The sequence below is a fragment of the Procambarus clarkii genome, chromosome 45 (assembly GCF_040958095.1).
Source record: "Procambarus clarkii isolate CNS0578487 chromosome 45, FALCON_Pclarkii_2.0, whole genome shotgun sequence".
Classification (NCBI taxonomy): Eukaryota; Metazoa; Arthropoda; class Malacostraca; order Decapoda; family Cambaridae; genus Procambarus; species Procambarus clarkii.
This window is the reverse complement of record NC_091194.1, coordinates 36,224,853-36,245,368: the sequence shown is the minus strand read 5'-3', so window position 1 is coordinate 36,245,368 and position 20,516 is coordinate 36,224,853. Positions and strand designations below refer to the sequence as shown.

The 20,516-nt window shown below is 52.0% G+C and overlaps 1 protein-coding gene across 1 annotated transcript in view; it reads right to left on the bottom strand.

Moving 5' to 3' along the window:
- Positions 1-13,272: 13,272 nt before the first annotated feature.
- The window catches only part of LOC138350341 (splicing factor 3A subunit 2-like), a 13,078-nt gene continuing 5,834 nt past the window's right edge, over positions 13,273-20,516 (bottom strand). The window contains exon 3 of the mRNA XM_069300967.1: positions 13,273-14,048. Within this exon, the coding sequence (XP_069157068.1) occupies positions 13,273-14,048 (776 nt within the window). The remainder of the gene's footprint in view (positions 14,049-20,516) is intronic.

Here is a 20,516-nt window from a genome sequence, read left to right as displayed (position 1 = left end):
TGACAAGTGCCAGGGGATGACAAGTGCCAGGGGTTGACAAGTGTCAGGGGTTGACAAGTGCCAGGGGTTGACAAGTGCCAGGCATTGACAAGTGCCAGGAGTTGACAAGTGCCAGGGGTTGACAAGTGCCAGGGGTTGACAAGTGCCAGGGGTTGACAAGTGCCAGGGGATGACAAGTGCCAGGGGTTGACAAGTGCCAGGAGTTGACAAGTGCCCGGGATTGACAAGTGCCAGGGGATGACAAGTGCCAGGGGTTGACAAGTGCCAGGGGTTGACAAGTGCCAGGGGTTGACAAGTGCCAGACATTGACAAGTGCCAGGGGTTGACAAGTGCCAGGGGTTGACAAGTGCCAGGGGTTGACAAGTGCCAGGCATTGACAAGTGCCAGGCATTGACAAGTGCCAGGGGTTGACAAGTGCCAGGGGTTGACAAGTGCCAGGGGTTGACAAGTGCCAGGGGTTGACAAGTGCCAGGGGATGACAAGTGTCAGGCATTGACAAGTGCCAGGAGTTGACAAGTGCCAGGGGTTGACAAGTGCCAGGGGTTGACAAGTGCCAGGGGTTGACAAGTGTCAGGGGTTGACAAGTGCCAGGGGATGACAAGTGCCAGGGGTTGACAAGTGCCAGGGGATAACAAGTGTCAGGCATTGACAAGTGCCAGGAGTTGACAAGTGCCAGGGGATGACAAGTGCCAGGGGTTGACAAGTGTCAGGGGTTGACAAGTGCCAGGGGTTGACAAGTGCCAGGGGTTGACAAGTGCCAGGGGTTGACAAGCGCCAGGGGTTGACAAGTGCCAGGGGATGGCAAGTGTCAGGCATTGACAAGTGCCAGGAGTTGACAAGTGCCAGGGGTTGACAAGTGCCAGGGGTTGACAAGTGTCAGGGGTTGACAAGTGCCAGGGGTTGACAAGTGTCAGGGGTTGACAAGTGCCAGGGGTTGACAAGTGCCAGGCGTTGACAAGTGCCAGGAGTTGACAAGTGCCAGGGGTTGACAAGTGCCAGGGGATGACAAGTGCCAGGGGTTGACAAGTGTCAGGGGTTGACAAGTGCCAGGGGTTGACAAGTGCCAGGCATTGACAAGTGCCAGGAGTTGACAAGTGCCAGGGGTTGACAAGTGTCAGGGGTTGACAAGTGTCAGGGATTGACAAGTGCCAGGGGTTGACAAGTGCCAGGAGTTGACAAGTACCAGGGGTTGACAAGTGCCAGGGGTTGACAAGTGCCAGGGGTTGACAAGTGCCAGGAGTTGACAAGTGCCAGGGGTTGACAAGTGCCAGGTGTGGACAAGTGCCAGGGGATGACAAGTGCCAGGGGTTGACAAGTGCCAGGGGTTGACAAGTGTCAGGGGTTGACAAGTGCCAGGGGTTGACAAGTGTCAGGGGTTGACAAGTGCCAGGGGTTGACAAGTGCCAGGGGTTGACAAGTGCCAGGGGTTGACAAGTGCCAGGGGTTGACAAGTGCCAGGGGTTGACAAGTGCCAGGGGTTGACAAGTGCCAGGGGTTGACAAGTGCCAGGGGATGACAAGTGCCAGGGGGTTGACAAGTGCCAGGGGTTGACAAGTGCCAGGGGTTGACAAGTGCCAGGAGTTGACAAGTGCCAGGGGTTGACAAGTGCCAGGGCTTGACAAGTGCCAAGGGTTGACAAGTGTCAGGGGTTGACAAGTGCCAGGGGTTGACAAATGCCAGGAGTTGACAAGTGCCAGGGGTTGACAAGTGCCAGGGGATGACAAGTGCCAGGGGTTGACAAGTGTCAGGGGTTGACAAGTGTCAGGGGTTGACAAGTGCCAGGGGTTGACAAGTGCCAGGGGATGACAAGTGCCAGGGGTTGACAAGTGCCAGGGGTTGACAAGTGCCAGGCGTTGACAAGTGCCATGCAATGACAAGTGCCAGGCGTTGACAAGTGCCAGGGGTTGACAAGTGTCAGGGGTTGACAAGTGTCAGGGGTTGACAAGTGCCAGGGGATGACAAGTGCCAGGGGTTGACAAGTGCCAGGCGTTGACAAGTGTCAGGGGTTGACAAGCGCCAGGGGATGACAAGTGCCAGGGGTTGACAAGTGCCAGGGGTTGACAAGTGCCAGGGGTTGACAAGTGCCAGGGGATGACAAGTGCCAGGGGTTGACAAGTGCCAGGGGTTGACAAGTGCCAGGGGTTGACAAGTGCCAGGGGTTGACAAGTGCCAGGCATTGACAAGTGCCAGGGGTTGACAAGTGCCAGGGGTTGACAAGTGCCAGGGGTTGACAAGTGCCAGGCATTGACAAGTGCCAGGGGTTGACAATCTATCTATCGATAATTTCCGTGTTTTTTGTAAAGACTTCTCTGGTGATGGTCTGGTTGTGGGAAGAGATTATATGTTCCTTAATGGAGCTCTGTTGCTTATGCTTCGTTAATCGCCTGATTAACGATGCATAAGCAACAGGGCTCCATTAACGAACATATAATCTCTTCCCACAACCAGACCATCACCAGAGAAGTCTTAAGAAAAAAAATCGGAAATCATCGATAGATACGGCGATAGCAGGCGGCAAGATATCTGCGAGGCACTACAGATTAAGAAGTTGACACCAGCAATCAACAGCATATTAATGCACAACTATATTCTACCCACTTCAAGACTCCGCTCCAATATAGAAGCATCAAGAAATATGGGCCAATAGGCCCTTTGCAGTTACTTCCATTCTTCCCTTTAACTTACAAAATATTATACCCATCGTTTCGTGTTCTGTCTTGTGTTGAAAGTTTGTTTTCACCTCATCCAAAACTATTGTAACATATCACTTCACCTAAATGCAGGTATAAAATCGAAGCTGTTTTAAACTCTGTTCAGTTATAGTTGTGTGTGTGTAAACTAAAGTCTTTGAAAATGTAATAAGTTTTACGAAACGCGTTCAAATGTCGCTTCAGACTAGAAATAAATATGAATTTTGGAGAATTGATTTTTCAGTTACCATCAACAGTGAAAAGAAATATAAGAAACATTGAGAAAATTCGTGTTAGAATTATTAATCTTACTTTTTCGGTCATATTTAATAATATATGTCTACAAGAAAGACTGCTACCAATATATATATATATATATATATATATATATATATATATATATATATATATATATATATATATATATATATATATATATATATATATATATATATTATTAAATATGACCGAAAAAGTAAGATTAATAATTCTAACACGAATTTTCTCGATCTTTCGTACGTTTCTTTTCACTGTTATCTTCTTGAGGTTATCTTGAGATGATTTCGGGGCTTTAGTGTCCCCGCGGCCCGGTCCTCGACCAGGCCTCCACCCCCAGGAAGCAGCCCGTGACAGCTGACTAACACCCAGGTACCTATTTTACTGCTAGGTAACAGGAGCATAGGGTGAAAGAAACTCTGCCCATTGTTTCTCGCCGGCGCCCGGGATCGAACCCGGGACCACAGGATCACAATTCCAGCGTGCTGTCCGCTCGGCCGACCGGCTCCCTGCTGGTGGTAATTCAAAAACCAATTCTCCAAAATTCATTTTTATTTCTAGTCTGACGCGACACTTGAGCGCGTTTCGTAAAACTTATTACATTTTCAAAGACTTTAGCTTACACATACAGAACTGAATAGAACTTACACATCTTCGATTATTTTATATCTACATTTGAGTGAGATGGATGGGGTGAGGTGGTATTAATAGGGTATTAAATTCCTAAACACAAGACAGAACACGAAACAATGGGTATTGAATGGAAGTGATTTGTAGAAAGCCTTTTGGTCCATATTTCTTGATGCTTCTATATTGGAGCGGAGTCTTGAGGTGGGTAGAATATAGTTGTGCATTAATTGGCTGTTGATTGCTGGTGTTGACTTCTTGATGTGTAGAGCCTCGCAGACGTCAATCGCCTGCTATCGCTGTATCTATCGATGATTTCTGTGTTGTTTACTAGGATTTCTCTGGCGATGGTTTGGTTGTGGGAAGAGATTATATGTTCCTTAATGGAGCCCTGTTGCTTATGCATCGTTAAACGCCTAGAAAGAGATGTTGTTGTCTTGCCTATATACTGGGTTTTTTGGAGCTTACAGTCCCGAAGAGGGCATTTGAAGGCATAGACGACGTTGGTCTCTTTTAAAGCGTTCGGCTTTGTGTCTGGAGAGTTTCTCATGAGTAGGCTGGCCGTTTTTCTGGTTTTATAGTAAATCGTAAGTTGTATCCTCTGATTTTTGTCTGTAGGGATAACGTTTCTATTAACAATATCTTTCAGGACCCTTTCCTCCGTTTTATAAGCTGTTGAAAAGAAGTTCCTGTAAAATAGTCTAATAGGGGGTATAGGTGTTGTGTTAGTTGTCTCTTCAGAGGTTGCATGGCGTTTCACTTTCCTTCTTATGATGTCTTCGAGGAAACCATTGGTCGTTAAGAGGGATAAGAGCCTCGTTGGACGTAGAATCCCTGTTTACCAACGTACCTGTGGACGAGACAATCGGGATGATAGCGGACAGAGTGTATCGTGATCCGGCCTGTACTCCTCTTGACATACCAGAGAACATTCTGAGGAAACTACTCCAAGCTTGTACTAAAGAGGCACCCTTCTTGAGCCCGGATGGGCACATGTATAAGCAAGTAGATGGGGTCGCCATGGGTTCCCCCCTAGGTGTCCTGTTTGCAAACTTCTACATGGGTACCATCGAGCAAAAAGTCTTAGTCGAAATGAACTTGAAACCGGCCATATACTGCAGGTATGTTGACGACATTTTTACACAGGTACCTGATGTCAGACATCTGCAGGAGCTGAAGGAGGCATTTGAGCAGAGTTCCGTGCTGCGTTTCACTTACGAGATGGAAAAGGATGGGAAGCTGCCCTTTCTAGATGTAACAGTCATGGAAAAGAGCGGAGGTTTCCACACTGCAGTCTACACTAAGGAAACGAACATAGGAATGTGCCTAAATGCCAACAGCGACTGCCCAGACAGGTACAAGAGGAGTGTTGTTAACGCTTATGTCGACCGTGCTCTCAGCCACATTTCAGAATGGAGGCAAGTCGACGAAGAACTCTGTAGGGTAAGGCAGGTCCTAGTCAACAACGGCTTCTCCAATGTTTTCGTCGAAGACATCATAAGAAGGAAAGTGAAACGCCATGCAACCTCTGAAGAGACAACTAACACAACACCTATACCCCCTATTAGACTATTTTACAGGAACTTCTTTTCAACAGCTTATAAAACGGAGGAAAGGGTCCTGAAAGATATTGTTAATAGAAACGTTATCCCTACAGACAAAAATCAGAGGATACAACTGACGATTTACTATAAAACCAGAAAAACGGCCAGCCTAATCATGAGAAACTCTCCAGACACAAAGCAGAACGCTTTAAAAGAGACCAACGTCGTCTATGCCTTCAAATGCCCTCTTGGGGACTGTAAGCTCCAAAAAACCCAGTATATAGGCAAGACAACAACATCTCTTTCTAGGCGTTTAACGATGCATAAGCAACAGGGCTCCATTAAGGAACATATAATCTCTTCCCACAACCAAACCATCGCCAGAGAAATCCTAGTAAACAACACAGAAATCATCGATAGATACAGCGATAGCAGGCGGCTTGACGTTTGCGAGGCACTACACATCAAGAAGTCAACACCAGCAATCAACAGCCAATTATTGCACAACTATATTCTACCCACCTCTAGACTCCGCTCCAATATAGAAGCATCAAGAAATATGGACCAATAGGCTTTCTACAAACACTTCTATTCAATATCCATTGTTTCGTGTTCTGTCTTGTGTTGATGAAATTAATACCCTATTAATACCACCTTTTGTTCTGTCTTGTGTTGATGAAATTAATACCCTATTAATACCACCTTTTGTTCTGTCTTGTGTTGATGAAATTAATACCCTATTAATGCCACCTCTTGTTCTGTCTTGTGTTAATGCCACATCACCCCTTCCACCTCACTCAAATGTAGATATAAAATCGGAGATGCGTAAGTTCTATTCAGTTGTGTATTTGTGAACTAAAGTCTTTGAAAATGTAATAAGTTTTACGAAACGCTCTCGTGTCGCGTCAGACTAGAAATAAAAATGAATTTTGGAGAATTGATTTTTGATTTACCTCCAACAGTGAAAAGAAATGTACGAAAGATTGAGAAAATTCGTGTTAGAATTATTAATCTTACTTTTTCGGTCATATTTAATAATATATGTCTACAGGAAAGACTGCTACCAAAATATGCTAATATATATATATATATATATATATATATATATATATATATATATATATATATATATATATATATATATATATATATATATATATATTTATATTTATATTTATATATATATATATATATATATATATATATATATATATATTTATATTTATATATATATATATATATATATATATATATATATATATATATTTATATATATACATATATATATATATATATATATATATATATATATATATATATATATATATATATATATATATATATATATATATATATATATATATATATATACATATATTTCATTGAATATGACCGCATATTCTGTGTTTATTATTTTCTGGTTTAGGGCTTCTATCCCTCTAACTATTTTCTTAGCATCAAGGCTTAATTGAAATAGGAGTTCTCCAAAACTCATTTTCGTACTTTTGAGGTGAAGAAAAGAAGTGATTTACTATAGAGTGTATTACACTTATTTATATAATTTGCACAACGTTTCGAACCTCCATGGTTCATTCTGAAGTGAACAGATCTTACAATACTAGTTGATTTTATACCCGCACTGGGTCAGGTGATAATACAATAAAGGTGAAAACATGGGGGGATACATAAGGGATAAATGTGAGGTGAAACATAGAGGCTGCAGAAGGCTTATTGGCCCATACGAGGCAGCTCCTTTCTAAACACAAAGATTAATCCAGTGTAATTGGCCTATTATGTTGGACATTGTCTTCTGTGTTGGCATCGATATGTTCTTGTCTTGTCCTTACTCTCATGGTGGGTAGAGTAAATAGTTCCGTGATTTGGGTGTTCATGGTAGGTCGCTCTATTCTTATGTGAATTGCCTCAAGAATTTGTAATCTTCTTGCATCTTGGGTTTTGTCTATTATGCAGGTATTCTTGTTCAACATTTCTCTGGTTAGAGTAATGTCATGGGCTTGTCTCATGTGATTCCTAGGGGCACCAGATTGAAGATGGCATGTCAAACGCCTCGTCAGCTTGGTCGACGTCATACCTATGTACTTACATTGAAGGTTACATCCTTCGTGGGGGCAAGTGTACATGTATACAACGCTTGACTGCTGTAGAGGGTTCTCCGTCGGCTTCGGGCTGTTTTTGATTAGGAGTTCGGAAGTCTTCTTGGTTTTGTAGAATATTATCAGGTTTATGTTTTGATTAGGATTAGTGCTTTTTACTCCTTTACGGATTATTTCTTTCATTATTCTTTCCTCTTTTATATGTTCACTGTGCATAGTTGATTTGTAATATAATTTTATTGGGGGTGTTGTGGTTTCTGTTCTAGGTTCTGAATTATACCAACGGTCCAAGTGTCTTCTTATAGCAGCGTTTATTTCCGCGTTGCTATATCCGTTGTTCACCAATACCTGAGTTACTCTTTCAAACTCTCTACTCACGTTGCTCCATTCAGAGCAGTGGGTAAGCGCTCGACGAATATAAGCATTGAGAACACTGGCTTTGTATCTTTAGGGGCACTCACTTCTACCGTTCAGGCATAATCCTATGTTGGTGGGCTTGGTATATACGTTGGTGCTTAAAGAGGTTCCTGTTTTTGTTATTAGTACATCCAGGAATGGCAGACTGTTATTTTCACTATTTTCATGTGTAAATCGGAGTACTGACTCTCTCTCTAGGTGTCTTTTTAGGTCAATTAGTTCATCTGAGTCTTTTACTATTACGAATATGTCATCTACATAACGGCAATATACAGTTGGTTTTTGTCTTCTACTGAAGACCCTGTCTTCGATGGTTCCTATATAAAAATTAGCAAATAAAACTCCTAAGGGGGAGCCCATTGCTACTCCGTCTATTTGTAAATACATGTCTCCATGTGGACTGATGAAAGGGGCTTCCTTTGTACATGCTTCGAGAAGACTTTTCAAGTGTGGCTCAGGTATGTCTAATTTGGGGGTGCTCTCGTCTCTGTATACTCTGTCCAATATCATTCCTATGGTTGTGTCGACTGGGACGTTGGTAAATAGGGATTCAACGTCCAGGGAAGCGATGATACCATCGGGCTGGGTAGATTTGATCAATTCTAGGAAATCTGCTGATGATTGTAGACTAAACTTACTTGGAGTGTATGGAGTTAGGAGTACATTGCGTTTCTTTGCCAGGTGATAAGTTGGGGTTGGTATTTGGCTGATTATAGGGCGTAGTGGGTTACCTGGTTTATGCGTCTTAACATTGCAGTAGGCATATCCTAAGCCATAGTCGCCTTGAAGTTTATTGAAATGCACACTACCTTTCTTTGCGTTGATTGCTGTAATTGTTTTGTTTACTTTCCGCTTAAGGTCTTCTACGGGGTTCCTCGTGACTCGTTGAAATTTGGAGTCGTCACTAAGGATGTCGCTAATTTTGTCCATGTAATCCTGGGTAAGAATCAATACATATGCTGCTGTTTTGTCGGCTTTTCTTATTGTTACGTCTTTCAGACTTTTTAGTTGTTTCGCTGCTTCTTTGAGTCGTGGGGTTAAGATTGTAGATGAATATGTTCCTCGTTTTTTCCCTGCTTCTGCAAGTAGTTCAGCTTGAAGTGTGTCAGTGGTGATGACTTTTTTGTTGTCTTCTAGCTTATGGATATCGTCCAGAAGCATTTCGATTTCCAGGCGTTTTTGATGCATCTTTGGTTTAGATAAGAATTGACAATTTAGACCAAGATTTAAGAGGTCTCGTTGGTCCTGGGTAAGATCATAAGAAGTCAGGTTAATGTAGCCATCTTTAGGATGAGGGATTTTTAACTGTCCACCGTTTAGGGCTGTTAACTTACGGAGTGTCTTTGTTTCTACAAGAGTTTTATGTTGTTGTTTCAGGTTAAATAGTTCACTGTTGATGGTTTGCTTGAGTTGGATAGGGATGTCGTACTGGGTCCATTTGTTTAACAGATGCTCCGCCTGCTCTATAAAGGTTTGGAGGGCTTCCTTCTTCTTGTTTAGTTGATGCCGAATGAGCTCTTGCCTATACCTATAGGTAAACTCTGTATTGCGGACTGCTGGGTCATGTGGGTTTATATTGGTGTATACTGGCAGCAGGTTTTCTTTCAAACATGTTTCATTGAATATGACCGCATATTCTGTGTTTATTATTTTCTGGTTTAGGGCTTCTATCTCTCTAACTATTTTCTTAGCATCAGGGCTTAATTGAAATAGGAGTTCTCCAAAACTCATTTTCGTACTTTTGAGGTGAAGAAAAGAAGTGATTTACTATAGCGTGTATTACACTTATTTATATAATCTGCACAACGTTTCGAACCTCCATGGTTCATTCTCAAGTGAACAGATCTTACAATACTAGTTGATTTTATACCCGCATTAGGTCAGGTGATAATACAATAAAGGTGAAAACAGGGGGGGAAACATAAGGGATAAATGTCAGGTGAAACATAGAGGCTGCAGAAGGCTTATTGGCCCATACGAGGCAGCTCCTATCTAAACACAAAGATTAATCCAGTGTAATTGGTCTATTATGTTGGACATTGTCTTCTGTGTTGGCATCGATATGTTCTTGTCTTGTCCTTACTCTCATGGTGGGTAGAGTAAATAGTTCCGTGATTTGGGTGTTCATGGTAGGTCGCTCTATTCTTATGTGAATTGCCTCAAGAATTTGTAATCTTCTTGCATCTTGGGTTTTGTCTATTATGCAGGTATTCTTGTTCAACATTTCTCTGGTTAGAGTAATGTCATGGGCTTGTCTCATGTGATTCCTGGGGGCACCAGATTGAAGATGGTATGTCATTATCCTGACCCCTTCCCAGTGCTATATTCGTCGTAATGGCTTGACGCTTTTCCCTGATAGTTTCGTTCCTTCCTTCCTCTCTCACGGTGGGTGTTCTTACTCCCGCCCTACAGGTCGCCCCGGCCCGGTACACAGCTGTAGAGTGACCATACTGGTGGGTGGTGTCTCACGGTGGGTGTTCTTACTCCCGCCCTACAGGTCGCCCCGGCCCGGTACACAGCTGTAGAGTGACCAACCACACAGCCCACGGCTTCACGGTGCACTGTGTCTCCGGCCCACTCAGGAGTGTCAACACCCAGTACACACTGCTCGTCTATGCTCAGGTGGGTGTCTGCTGGCGGGTGTAGCCTGTATGCTGGCTGGTGTAGCTTGTCTGCGGGCGGGTGTAGCGTGTCTGCTGGCGGGTGTAGCCTGTATGCTGGCTGGTGTAGCTTGTCTGCGGGCGGGTGTAGCGTGTCTGTTGGCGGGTGTAGCGTGTCCACTGGCGGCTGTAGCATGTCTGCTGGCGAATGTAGCGTGAAGCGTGTCTGCTGGCGAGTGTAGCGTGTCTGCTAGAGGGTGAAGCGTGTCTGCTGGCGGGTGTAGCGTGTCTGCTGGCAGGTGTAGCGTGTCTGCTGACAGTTGTAGCGTGTCTGCAGGCCGGTGTAGCATGTCTGTTGGCGGGTGTAGCGTGTCTGCTGGCGGGTGTAGCGGGTCTGTCGGTGGGTGTAGCTTGTCTGTTGGCGGGTGTAGCGTGTCTGCTGGTGGGTGTAGCCAGTCTGCTTTTGGGGGGGTAGCGTGTCTGCAGGAGGGTTTAGCGTGTCTGATGGCGGGTTTCGCGTGTCTGCTGGAAGGTGTAGCGTGTCTGCTGGCAGGTGCAGCGTGTCTGCTGGCAAGTGTAGCGTGTCTGATAGCGGGTGTAGTGTGTCTGCTGGCGAGCGTTGCGTGTCTGCTGGCGGATGTAGCCAGTCTGCTTTTGGGGGGTAGCGTGTCTGCTGGCGGGTGTATCCAGTCTGCTGGCGGGTGTTGCGTGTCTGCTGGAGGGTGTAGCGAGTCTGCTGGCGGGTATAACCGGTCTGCTGTCAGGTGTAGCGTGTCTGCTGGCAAGTGTAGCTTGTCTGCTGGCGGGTGTCGCTTGCCTGCTGGCTAGTGTAGCGTGTCTGCTGGCGGGTGTAGCGTGTCTGCTGGCGAATGTAGCGTGTCTGCTAGCGAGTGTAGCGTGTCTGTTGGCGGGTGTAGCCTGTCTACTATCAGGTGTAGCGTGTCTGCTGGCAGGTGTAGCGTGTACGCTGGCGGGTGTAGCGTGTATGCTGGCTGGTGTACCGTGTCTGCTGGCGAGTGTAGCCAGTCTGCTGGCAGGTGTAGCGTGCCTGCTGGCGGGGGCAGCATGTCTGCTGGCGGGCGTAGCGTGTCTGCTGGCAAGTGTAGCGTGTCTGCGGGCGGGTGTAGCCTGTATGCTACTACTTCTAGCGTGTCTGCTGGCGGGTGTAGCCAGTCTGCTTTTGGGGGTAGCATGTCTGCAGACAGGTTTAGCGTGTCTGCTGGCGGGTGTCGCGTGTCTGCTGGCGGGTGTAGCCTCTCTGCTGGCTGGTGTAGCGTGTCTGCTGGCGGGTGTAGCGTGTCCGCTGGCGGGTGTAGCCAGTCTGCTGGCATGTGTAGCGTGTCTGCTGGCAGGTGTAGCATGTCTGCTTGCGTGTGTAGCGTGTCTGATGGCGGGTGTAGCGTGTCTGCTGGCGGGTTTAGCCAGTCTGCTGGCAGGTGTAGCGTGCCTGCTGGCGGGGGCAGCATGTCTGCTGGCGGGCGTAGCGTGTCTGCTGGCAAGTGTAGCGTGTCTGCGGGCGGGTGTAGCCTGTATGCTACTACTTCTAGCTTGTCTGCTGGCGGGTGTAGCCAGTCTGCTTTTGGGGGTAGCATGTCTGCAGACAGGTTTAGCGTGTCTGCTGGCGGGTGTCGCGTGTCTGCTGGCGGGTGTCGCGTGTCTGCTGGCGGGTGTAGCCTCTCTGCTGGCTGGTGTAGCGTGTCTGCTGGCGGGTGTAGCGTGTCCGCTGGCGGGTGTAGCCAGTCTGCTGGCATGTGTAGCGTGTCTGCTGGCAGGTGTAGCATGTCTGCTTGCGTGTGTAGCGTGTCTGATGGCGGGTGTAGCGTGTCTGCTGGCGGGTGTAGCGTGTCTGATGGCGGGTGTAGCGTGTCGGCTGGTGGTGTAGCGTGTCTGCTGGCGGGTGTAGCGTATCTGCTGGCGGATGTAGCATGTCTGTTGGCGGGTGTAGCGTGTCTGCTGGCAAGTGTAGCGTGTCTGATAGCGGGTGTAGCGTGTCTGATGGCGGGTGTAGCGTGTCTGATGGCGGGCGTAGAGTGTCTGCTGGCGAGTTCAGCGTGTCTGCTTGCGGGTGTAGCCTGTGTGCTGGCTGGTGTAGCGTTTCTGCTGGCGGGTGTAGCGTGTCTGCTGAGGGATGTAACGTGTCTGCTGGCGGGTGTAGCGTGTCTGCTGGTAGGTGTAGCGTGTCTGCTAGCGAGTGTAGCGTGTCTGTTGGCGGGTGTAACGTGTCTGCTGGCGAGTGTAACGTGTCTGCTGGCGGGAGTAACGTGTCAGTTGGCGGGTGTTCCGTGTCTGATAGCGGGTGTTCTGTGTCTGCTGGCGGGAGTAGCGTGTCTGCTGGCAGGTGCTCTTTGTCTGTTGGCGGGTATTCGGTGTCCGCTGGCGGGTGTAGCGTGTCTGCTGGCGAGTGTAGCGTGTCTACTGGCGGGTATAACCTGTATGCTGGCTGGTGCAGCGTGTCTGCTGGCGGGTGTAGCCAGTCTGCTGGGAGGTGTAGCGTGTATGCTGGCGGGTGCAGCGTGTCTGCTGGCGAGTGTAGATTTTCTGCTGGCGGGTGTAGCCTGTATGCTGGTTGGTGTAGCGTGTCTGCTGGCACGTGTAGCGAGTCTGCTGTCGAGTGTAGCGTGTCTGCTGGCGAGTGTAGCCTGTCTGTTGGAGGGTGTAGCGTGTCTGCTGGCAGGCGTAGCGTGTCTGCTAGCGAGTGTAGCGTGTCTGTTGGCGGGTGTAACGTGTCTGCTGGCGAGTGTAGCGTGTCTGCTGACGGGAGTAACGTGTCAGCTCTCGGGTGTTCCGTGTCTGCGGGCGGGTGTTCTGTGTCTGCTGGCGGGTGTAGCGTTTCTGCTGGCAGGTAATCTATGTCTGCTGGAGGGTGTTCGGTGTCTGCTTGCGGACGTAGAGTGTCTGCTGACGGGTGTAGCGTGTCTGTTGGCGGGTGTAGCGTGTCTGCTGGCGAGTTTAGCGTGTCTGCTTGCGGGTGTAGCCTGTATGCTTACTGGTGTAGCCTGTATGCTTACTGGTGTAGCGTGTCTGCTGGCGGGTGTAGCGTGTCTGCTGGTGGGTGTAGCGTGTCTGCTGGCGGGTGTAACGTGTCTGCTGGTGGGTGTAGCGTGTCTGCAGGCAGGTGTAGAGTGTCTGCTAGCGAGTGTAGCGTGTCTGTTGGCGGGTGTAACGTGTCTGCTGGCAGGTGCTCTATGTGTCCTGACGGGTGTTCGGTGTCTGCTGGCGGATGTAGAGTGTCTGCTGGCGGATGTAGAGTGTCTGCTGACGGGTGTAGCGTGTCTGTTGGCGGGTGTTCCGTGTCTGCTGGCGGGTGCTCTGTGTCTGCTGGCGGGTGTAGCGTGTCTGCTAGCGGGTGTTCGGTGTCTGCTAGCGGGTGTTCGGTGTCTGCTGGCGGGTGTTCGGTGTCTGCTGGCGGGTGTTCGGTGTCTGCTGGCGGGTGTAGCGTGTCTGCTGGCGGGTGTTCGGTGTCTGCTGGCGGGTGTTCGGTGTCTGCTGGCGGGTGTAGCGTGTCTGCTAGCGGGTGTTCGGTGTCTGCTAGCGGGTGTTCGGTGTCTGCTGGCGGGTGTTCGGTGTCTGCTGGCGGGTGTTCGGTGTCTGCTGGCGGGTGTAGCGTGTCTGCTGGCGGGTGTTCGGTGTCTGCTGGCGGGTGTTCGGTGTCTGCTGGCGGGTGTAGCGTGTCTGCTAGCGGGTGTTCGGTGTCTGCTAGCGGGTGTTCGGTGTCTGCTGGCGGGTGTTCGGTGTCTGCTGGCGGGTGTTCGGTGTCTGCTGGCGGGTGTAGCGTGTCTGCTGGCGGGTGTTCGGTGTCTGCTGGCGGGTGTTCGGTGTCTGCTGGCGGGTGTTCGGTGTCTGCTGGCGGGTGTAGTGTTCGCTTTCCTGCAGAGTGGGAGGTGTATTTGTCTATGGTGGGTCCTTGTTGTTTGTGATGTTGTTATTGTTGTTGTTGTTGTTGTTGGTGGTGCTGATGGTGGTGGTGGCAGTGGTGGTGGTGGTACTGATGGTGGTGGTGGTGGTACTGATGGTGGTGGTGGTGGTGGTGGTGGTGGTGGTACTGATGGTGGTGGTGGTGGTACTGATGGTGGTGGTGGTGGTGGTACTGATGGTGGTGGTACTGATGGTGGTGGTGGTGGTGGTACTGATGGTGGTGGTGGTGGTGGTACTGATGGTGGTGGTGGTGGTGGTACTGATGGTGGTGGTGGTGGTGATGGTGGTGGTGGTGGTGGTGGTGCTGATGGTGGTGGTGGTGGTGATGGTGGTGGTGGTGGTGGTGCTGATGGTGGTGGTGGTGGTGGTACTGATGGTGGTGGTGGTGGTACTGATGGTGGTGGTGGTGGTGGTACTGATGGTGGTGGTGGTGGTGGTGCTGATGGTGGTGGTGGTGGTGATGGTGGTGGTGGTGGTGGTGCTGATGGTGGTGGTGGTGGTGGTACTGATGGTGGTGGTGGTGGTACTGATGGTGGTGGTGGTGGTGGTACTGATGGTGGTGGTGGTGGTGGTGCTGATGGTGGTGGTGGTGATGGTGCTGATGGTGGTGGTGGTGGTGGTGGTACTGATGGTGGTGGTGGTGGTGGTACTGATGGTGGTGGTGGTGGTGCTGATGGTGGTGGTGGTGGTGGTACTGATGGTGGTGGTGGTGGTGGTACTGATGGTGGTGGTGGTGGTGCTGATGGTGGTGGTGGTGGTGGTACTGATGGTGGTGGTGGTGGTGGTGCTGATGGTGGTGGTGGTGATGGTGCTGATGGTGGTGGTGGTGGTGGTACTGATGGTGGTGGTGGTGGTGGTACTGATGGTGGTGGTGGTGGTGGTACTGATGGTGGTGGTGGTGGTGGTACTGATGGTGGTGGTGGTGGTGGTGCTGATGGTGGTGGTGGTGGTGGTACTGATGGTGGTGGTGGTGGTGGTGCTGATGGTGGTGGTGGTGATGGTGCTGATGGTGGTGGTGGTGGTGGTACTGATGGTGGTGGTGGTGATGGTGCTGATGGTGGTGGTGGTGGTGGTGGTGCTGATGGTGGTGGTGGTGGTGGTACTGATGGTGGTGGTGGTGGTGGTACTGATGGTGGTGGTGGTGGTGGTACTGATGGTGGTGGTGGTGGTGGTACTGATGGTGGTGGTGGTGGTAGTACTGATGGTGGTGGTGGTGGTGGTGCTGATGGTGGTGGTGGTGGTGGTACTGATGGTGGTGGTGGTGGTGGTACTGATGGTGGTGGTGGTGGTGGTACTGATGGTGGTGGTGGTGGTGGTGCTGATGGTGGTGGTGGTGGTGGTGCTGATGGTGGTGGTGGTGGTGGTGCTGATGGTGGTGGTGGTGGTGGTGCTGATGGTGGTGGTGGTGATGGTGGTGGTGGTGGTGGTGGTGGTGGTGCTGATGGTGGTGGTGGTGGTGGTACTGATGGTGGTGGTGGTGGTGGTACTGATGGTGGTGGTGGTGGTGGTACTGATGGTGGTGGTGGTGGTGGTACTGATGGTGGTGGTGGTGGTGGTGCTGATGGTGGTGGTGGTGGTGGTGCTGATGGTGGTGGTGGTGGTGGTGCTGATGGTGGTGGTGGTGCTGATGGTGGTGGTGGTGATGGTGGTGGTGGTGGTGATGGTGGTGGTGGGGGTGGTGATGGTGGTGGTGGTGGTGCTGATGGTGGTGGTGGTGATGGTGCTGATGGTGGTGGTGGTGGTGGTGCTGATGGTGGTGGTGGTGGTGGTGCTGATGGTGGTGGTGGTGATGGTGGTGGTGGTGGTGATGGTGGTGGTGGTGGTGGTGGTGCTGATGGTGGTGGTGGTGGTGGTGCTGATGGTGGTGGTGGTGGTGGTGGTGGTGGTGGTGATGGTGGTGGTGGTGGTGGTGCTGATGGTGGTGGTGGTGGTGGTGCTGATGGTGGTGGTGGTGGTGGTACTGATGGTGGTGGTGGTGGTGGTACTGATGGTGGTGGGTGGTGGTGGTGCTGATGGTGGTGGTGGTGGTGGTGCTGATGGTGGTGGTGGTGGTGGTGCTTGGTACTGGTGGTGGTGGTTGAGTGGTGGTGCTGATGGTGCTGATGGTGGTGGTGGTGTGGTGCTGATGGTGTGGTGGTGGTGGTGCTGATGGTGGATGGTGTGGTGGTTGATGGTGGTGGTGTGGTGGTGGCTAGTGGTGGTGGTGGTGGTGCTGATGGTGGTGGTGGTGGTGGTGCTGATGGTGGTGGTGGTGGTGGTGCTGATGGTGGTGGTGTGATGGTGCTGATGGTGGTGGTGGTGGTGGTGCTGATGGTGGTGGTGGTGGGTGGTGGTGCTGATGGTGGTGTGATGGTGGTGTGCTGATGGTGGTGGTGGTGGTGGTGATGATGGTGGTGGTGGTGGTGGTGCTGATGGTGGTGGTGGTGGTGGTGCTGATGGTGGTGGTGGTGATGGTGCTGATGGTGGTGGTGGTGGTGGTGCTGATGGTGTGGTGGTGGCTGATGGGGTGGTGGTGGTGGTGCTGATGGTGGTGGTGGTGGTGGTGCTGATGGTGGTGGTGGTGGTGGTGGTGCTGATGGTGGTGGTGGTGGTGGTGCTGATGGTGGTGGTGGTGGTGGTGCTGATGTGTGGTGGTGGTGGTGCTGATGGTGGTGGTGGTGGTGGTGCTGATGGTGGTGGTGGTGGTGCGATGGTGTGGTGGTGGTGCTGATGGTGGTGGTGGTGGTGGTGCTGATGGTGGTGGTGGTGGTGGTGCTGATGGTGGTGGTGGTGGTGGTGCTGATGGTGGTGGTGGGTGGTGCTGATGGTGGTGGTGGTGGTGGTGCTGATGGTGGTGGTGGTGGTGGTGCTGATGGTGGTGGTGGTGGTGCTGATGGTGGTGGTGGTGGTGGTGCTGATGGTGGTGTGGTGGTGGTGCTGATGGTGGTGGTGATGGTGGTGCTGATGGTGGTGGTGGTGGTGGTGCTGATGGTGGTGTGGTGATGGTGTGGTGGTGGTGGTGGTGGTGGTGGTGGTGGTGGTGGTGCTGATGGTGGTGGTGGTGGTGGTGCTGATGGTGGTGGTGGTGGTGGTGCTGATGGTGGTGGTGGTGGTGGTGCTGATGGTGGTGGTGGTGGTGGTGCTGATGGTGGTGGTGGTGGTGGTGCTGATGGTGGTGGTGGTGGTGGTGCTGATGGTGGTGGTGGTGGTGGTGCTGATGGTGGTGGTGGTGGTGGTGCTGATGGTGGTGGTGGTGGTGGTGCTGATGGTGGTGGTGGTGGTGGTGCTGATGGTGGTGGTGGTGGTGGTGCTGATGGTGGTGGTGGTGGTGGTGCTGATGGTGGTGGTTGGTGGTGTGCTGATGGTGGTGGTGTGGTGGTGGTGGTGGTGGTGGTGCTGATGGTGGTGGTGGTGGTGGTGCTGATGTGGTGGTGGTGGTGGTGGTGGTGCTGATGGTGGTGGTGGTGGTGGTGCTGATGGTGGTGGTGGTGGTGGTGCTGATGGTGGTGGTGGTGGTGGTGCTGATGGTGGTGGTGGTGGTGGTGCTGATGGTGGTGGTGGTGCTGATGGTGGTGGTGGTGGTGGTGGTGGTGGTGCTGATGGTGGTGGTGGTGGTGGTGCTGATGGTGGTGGTGGTGGTGGTGCTGATGGTGGTGGTGGTGGTGGTGCTGATGGTGGTGGTGGTGGTGGTGCTGATGGTGGTGGGTGGTGGTGCTGATGGTGGTGCTGTGGTGGTCGGATGGGGTGGTGGTGGTGTGCTATGGTGGTGGTGGTGGTGGTGCTGATGGTGGTGGTGGTGGTGGTTGCTGATGGTGGTGGTGGTGGTGGTGCTGATGGTGGTGGTGGTGGTGGTGCTGATGGTGGTGGTGGTGGTGGTGCTGATGGTGGTGGTGGTGGTGGTGCTGATGGTGGTGGTGCTGATGGTGTGGTGGTCGGTGGTGCTGATGGTGGTGGTGGTGGTGGTGCTGATGGTGGTGGTGGTGGTGCTGAGGTGGTGGTGGTGGTGGTGTGCTGGTGGTGCTGCTGGTGGTGGTGGTGGTGGTGCTGATGGTGGTGGTGGTGGTGGTGCTGATGGTGGTGGTGGTGGTGGTGCTGATGGTGGTGGTGGTGGTGTGTGCTGATGGTGGTGGTGGTGGTGGGTGCTGATGGTGGTGGTGGTGTGGTGGTGCTGATGGTGGTGGTGGTGGTGTTGCTGATGGTGGTGGTGGTGGTGGTGATGGTGGTGGTTGGTGGTGGTGCTGATGGTGGTGGTGGTGGTGTGGTGCTGATGGTGGTGGTGGTGGTGTGCTGATGGTGGTGGTGGTGGTGGTGCTGAGGTGGTGGTGGTGGTGGTGCTGATGGTGGTGGTGGTGGTGCTGATGGTGGTGGTGGTGGTGGTGCTGATGGTGGTGGTGGTGGTGGTGGTGCTGATGGTGGTGGTGGTGCTGATGGTGGTGGTGGTGGTGGTGCTGATGGTGGTGGTGGGGTGGTGTGCTGATGGTGGTGGTGGTGGTGGTGCTGTGGTGTGTGGTGGTGGTGGTGGTGGATGGTCGTGGTGCTGATGGTGGTGGTGGTGGTGGTGCTGAGTGGTGGTGGTGGTGGTGTGATGGTGGTGCTGATGGTGGTGTGGTGCTGATGGTGGTGGTGGTGGTGCTGATGGTGGTGGTGGTGGTGGTGCTGATGGTGGTGGTGGTGGTGGTGCTGATGGTGGTGGTGGTGGTGGTGGTGCTGATGGTGGTGGTGGTGGTGGTGGTGTGCTGATGGTGGTGGTGGTGGTGGTGCTGATGGTGGTGGTGGTGGTGGGCTGATGGTGGTGGTGGTGGTGGTACTGATGGTGGTGGTGGTGGTGGTGCTGATGGTGGTGGTGGTGGTGGTGCTGATGAGTGGTGGTGGTGGTGGTGCTGATGGTGGTGGTGGTGGTGGTGCTGATGGTGGTGGTGGTGGTGGTTGCTGATGGTGGTGGTGGTGATGGTGCTGATGGTGGTGGTGGTGATGTGCTGATGGTGGTGGTGGTGGTGGTGCTGATGGTGGTGGTGGTGGTGGTGCTGATGGTGGTGGTGGTGGTGGTACTGATGGTGGTGGTGGTGGTGGTGCTGATGGTGGTGGTGGTGGTGGTGCTGATGGTGGTGGTGGTGGTGGTACTGATGGTGGTGGTGGTGCTGATGGTGGTGGTGGTGGTGGTGCTGATGGTGGTGGTGGTGGTGGTACTGATGGTGGTGGTGGTGGTGGTACTGATGGTGGTGGTGGTGGTGGTACTGATGGTGGTGGTGGTGGTGGTGCTGATGGTGGTGGTGGTGGTGGTGCTGATGGTGGTGGTGGTGGTGGTACTGATGGTGGTGGTGGTGGTGGTACTGATGGTGGTGGTGGTGCTGATGGTGGTGGTGGTGGTGGTGGTGCTGATGGTGGTGGTGGTGGTGGTGCTGATGGTGGTGGTGGTGGTGGTGCTGATGGTGGTGGTGGTGGTGGTGCTGATGGTGGTGGTGGTGGTGGTGCTGATGGTGGTGGTGGTGGTGGTACTGATGGTGGTGGTGGTGGTGGTGCTGATGGTGGTGGTGGTGGTGGTACTGATGGTGGTGGTGGTGGTGGTGCTGATGGTGGTGGTGGTGATGGTGCTGATGGTGGTGGTGGTGATGGTGCTGATGGTGGTGGTGGTGGTGGTGCTGATGGTGGTGGTGGTGGTGGTGATGCTGATGGTGCTGATGGTGGTGGTGGTGTTAGTGGTGGTGCTGATGGTGGTGGTGGTGGTGGTTGTGGTGGTGGTGGTGGTGGTGGTGGTGATGGTGGTGGTGCTGATGGTGGTGGTGGTGGTGGTGGTGCTGATGGTGGTGACGGTGGTGGTGGTGGTGCTGATGGTGGTGGTGGTGGTGGTGCTGATGGTGGTGGTGGTGGTGGTGCTGATGGTGGTGCTGATGGTGGTGGTGGTGGTGGTGGTGGTGCTGATGGTGGTGGTGGTGGTGGTGGTGGTGGTGGTGATGGTGGTGGTGGTGGTGGTGCTGATGGTGGTGGTGGTGGTGGTGGTGCTGATGGTGGTGGTGCTGATGGTGGTGGTGGTGGTGGTGGTGCTGATGGTGGTGGTGGCGGTGGTTGTGGTGGTGGTGGTGGTGGTGGTGGTGGTGCTGATGGTGGTGGTGGTGGTGGTGGTGGTGGTGGTAGTGGTGGTGCTGATGGTGGTGGTGGTGGTGTTAGTGGTGGTGGTAGTGGTGGTGCTGATGGTGGTGGTGGTGGTGGTGCTGATGGTGGTGGTGGTGGTGGTGGTAGTGGTGGTGCTGATGGTGGTGGTGGTGGTGGTGGTGGTGCTGATGGTGGTTGTGGTGGTGGTGGTGGTGGTGGTGGTGGTGCTGATGGTGGTGGTGGTGGTGGTGCTGATGGTGGTGG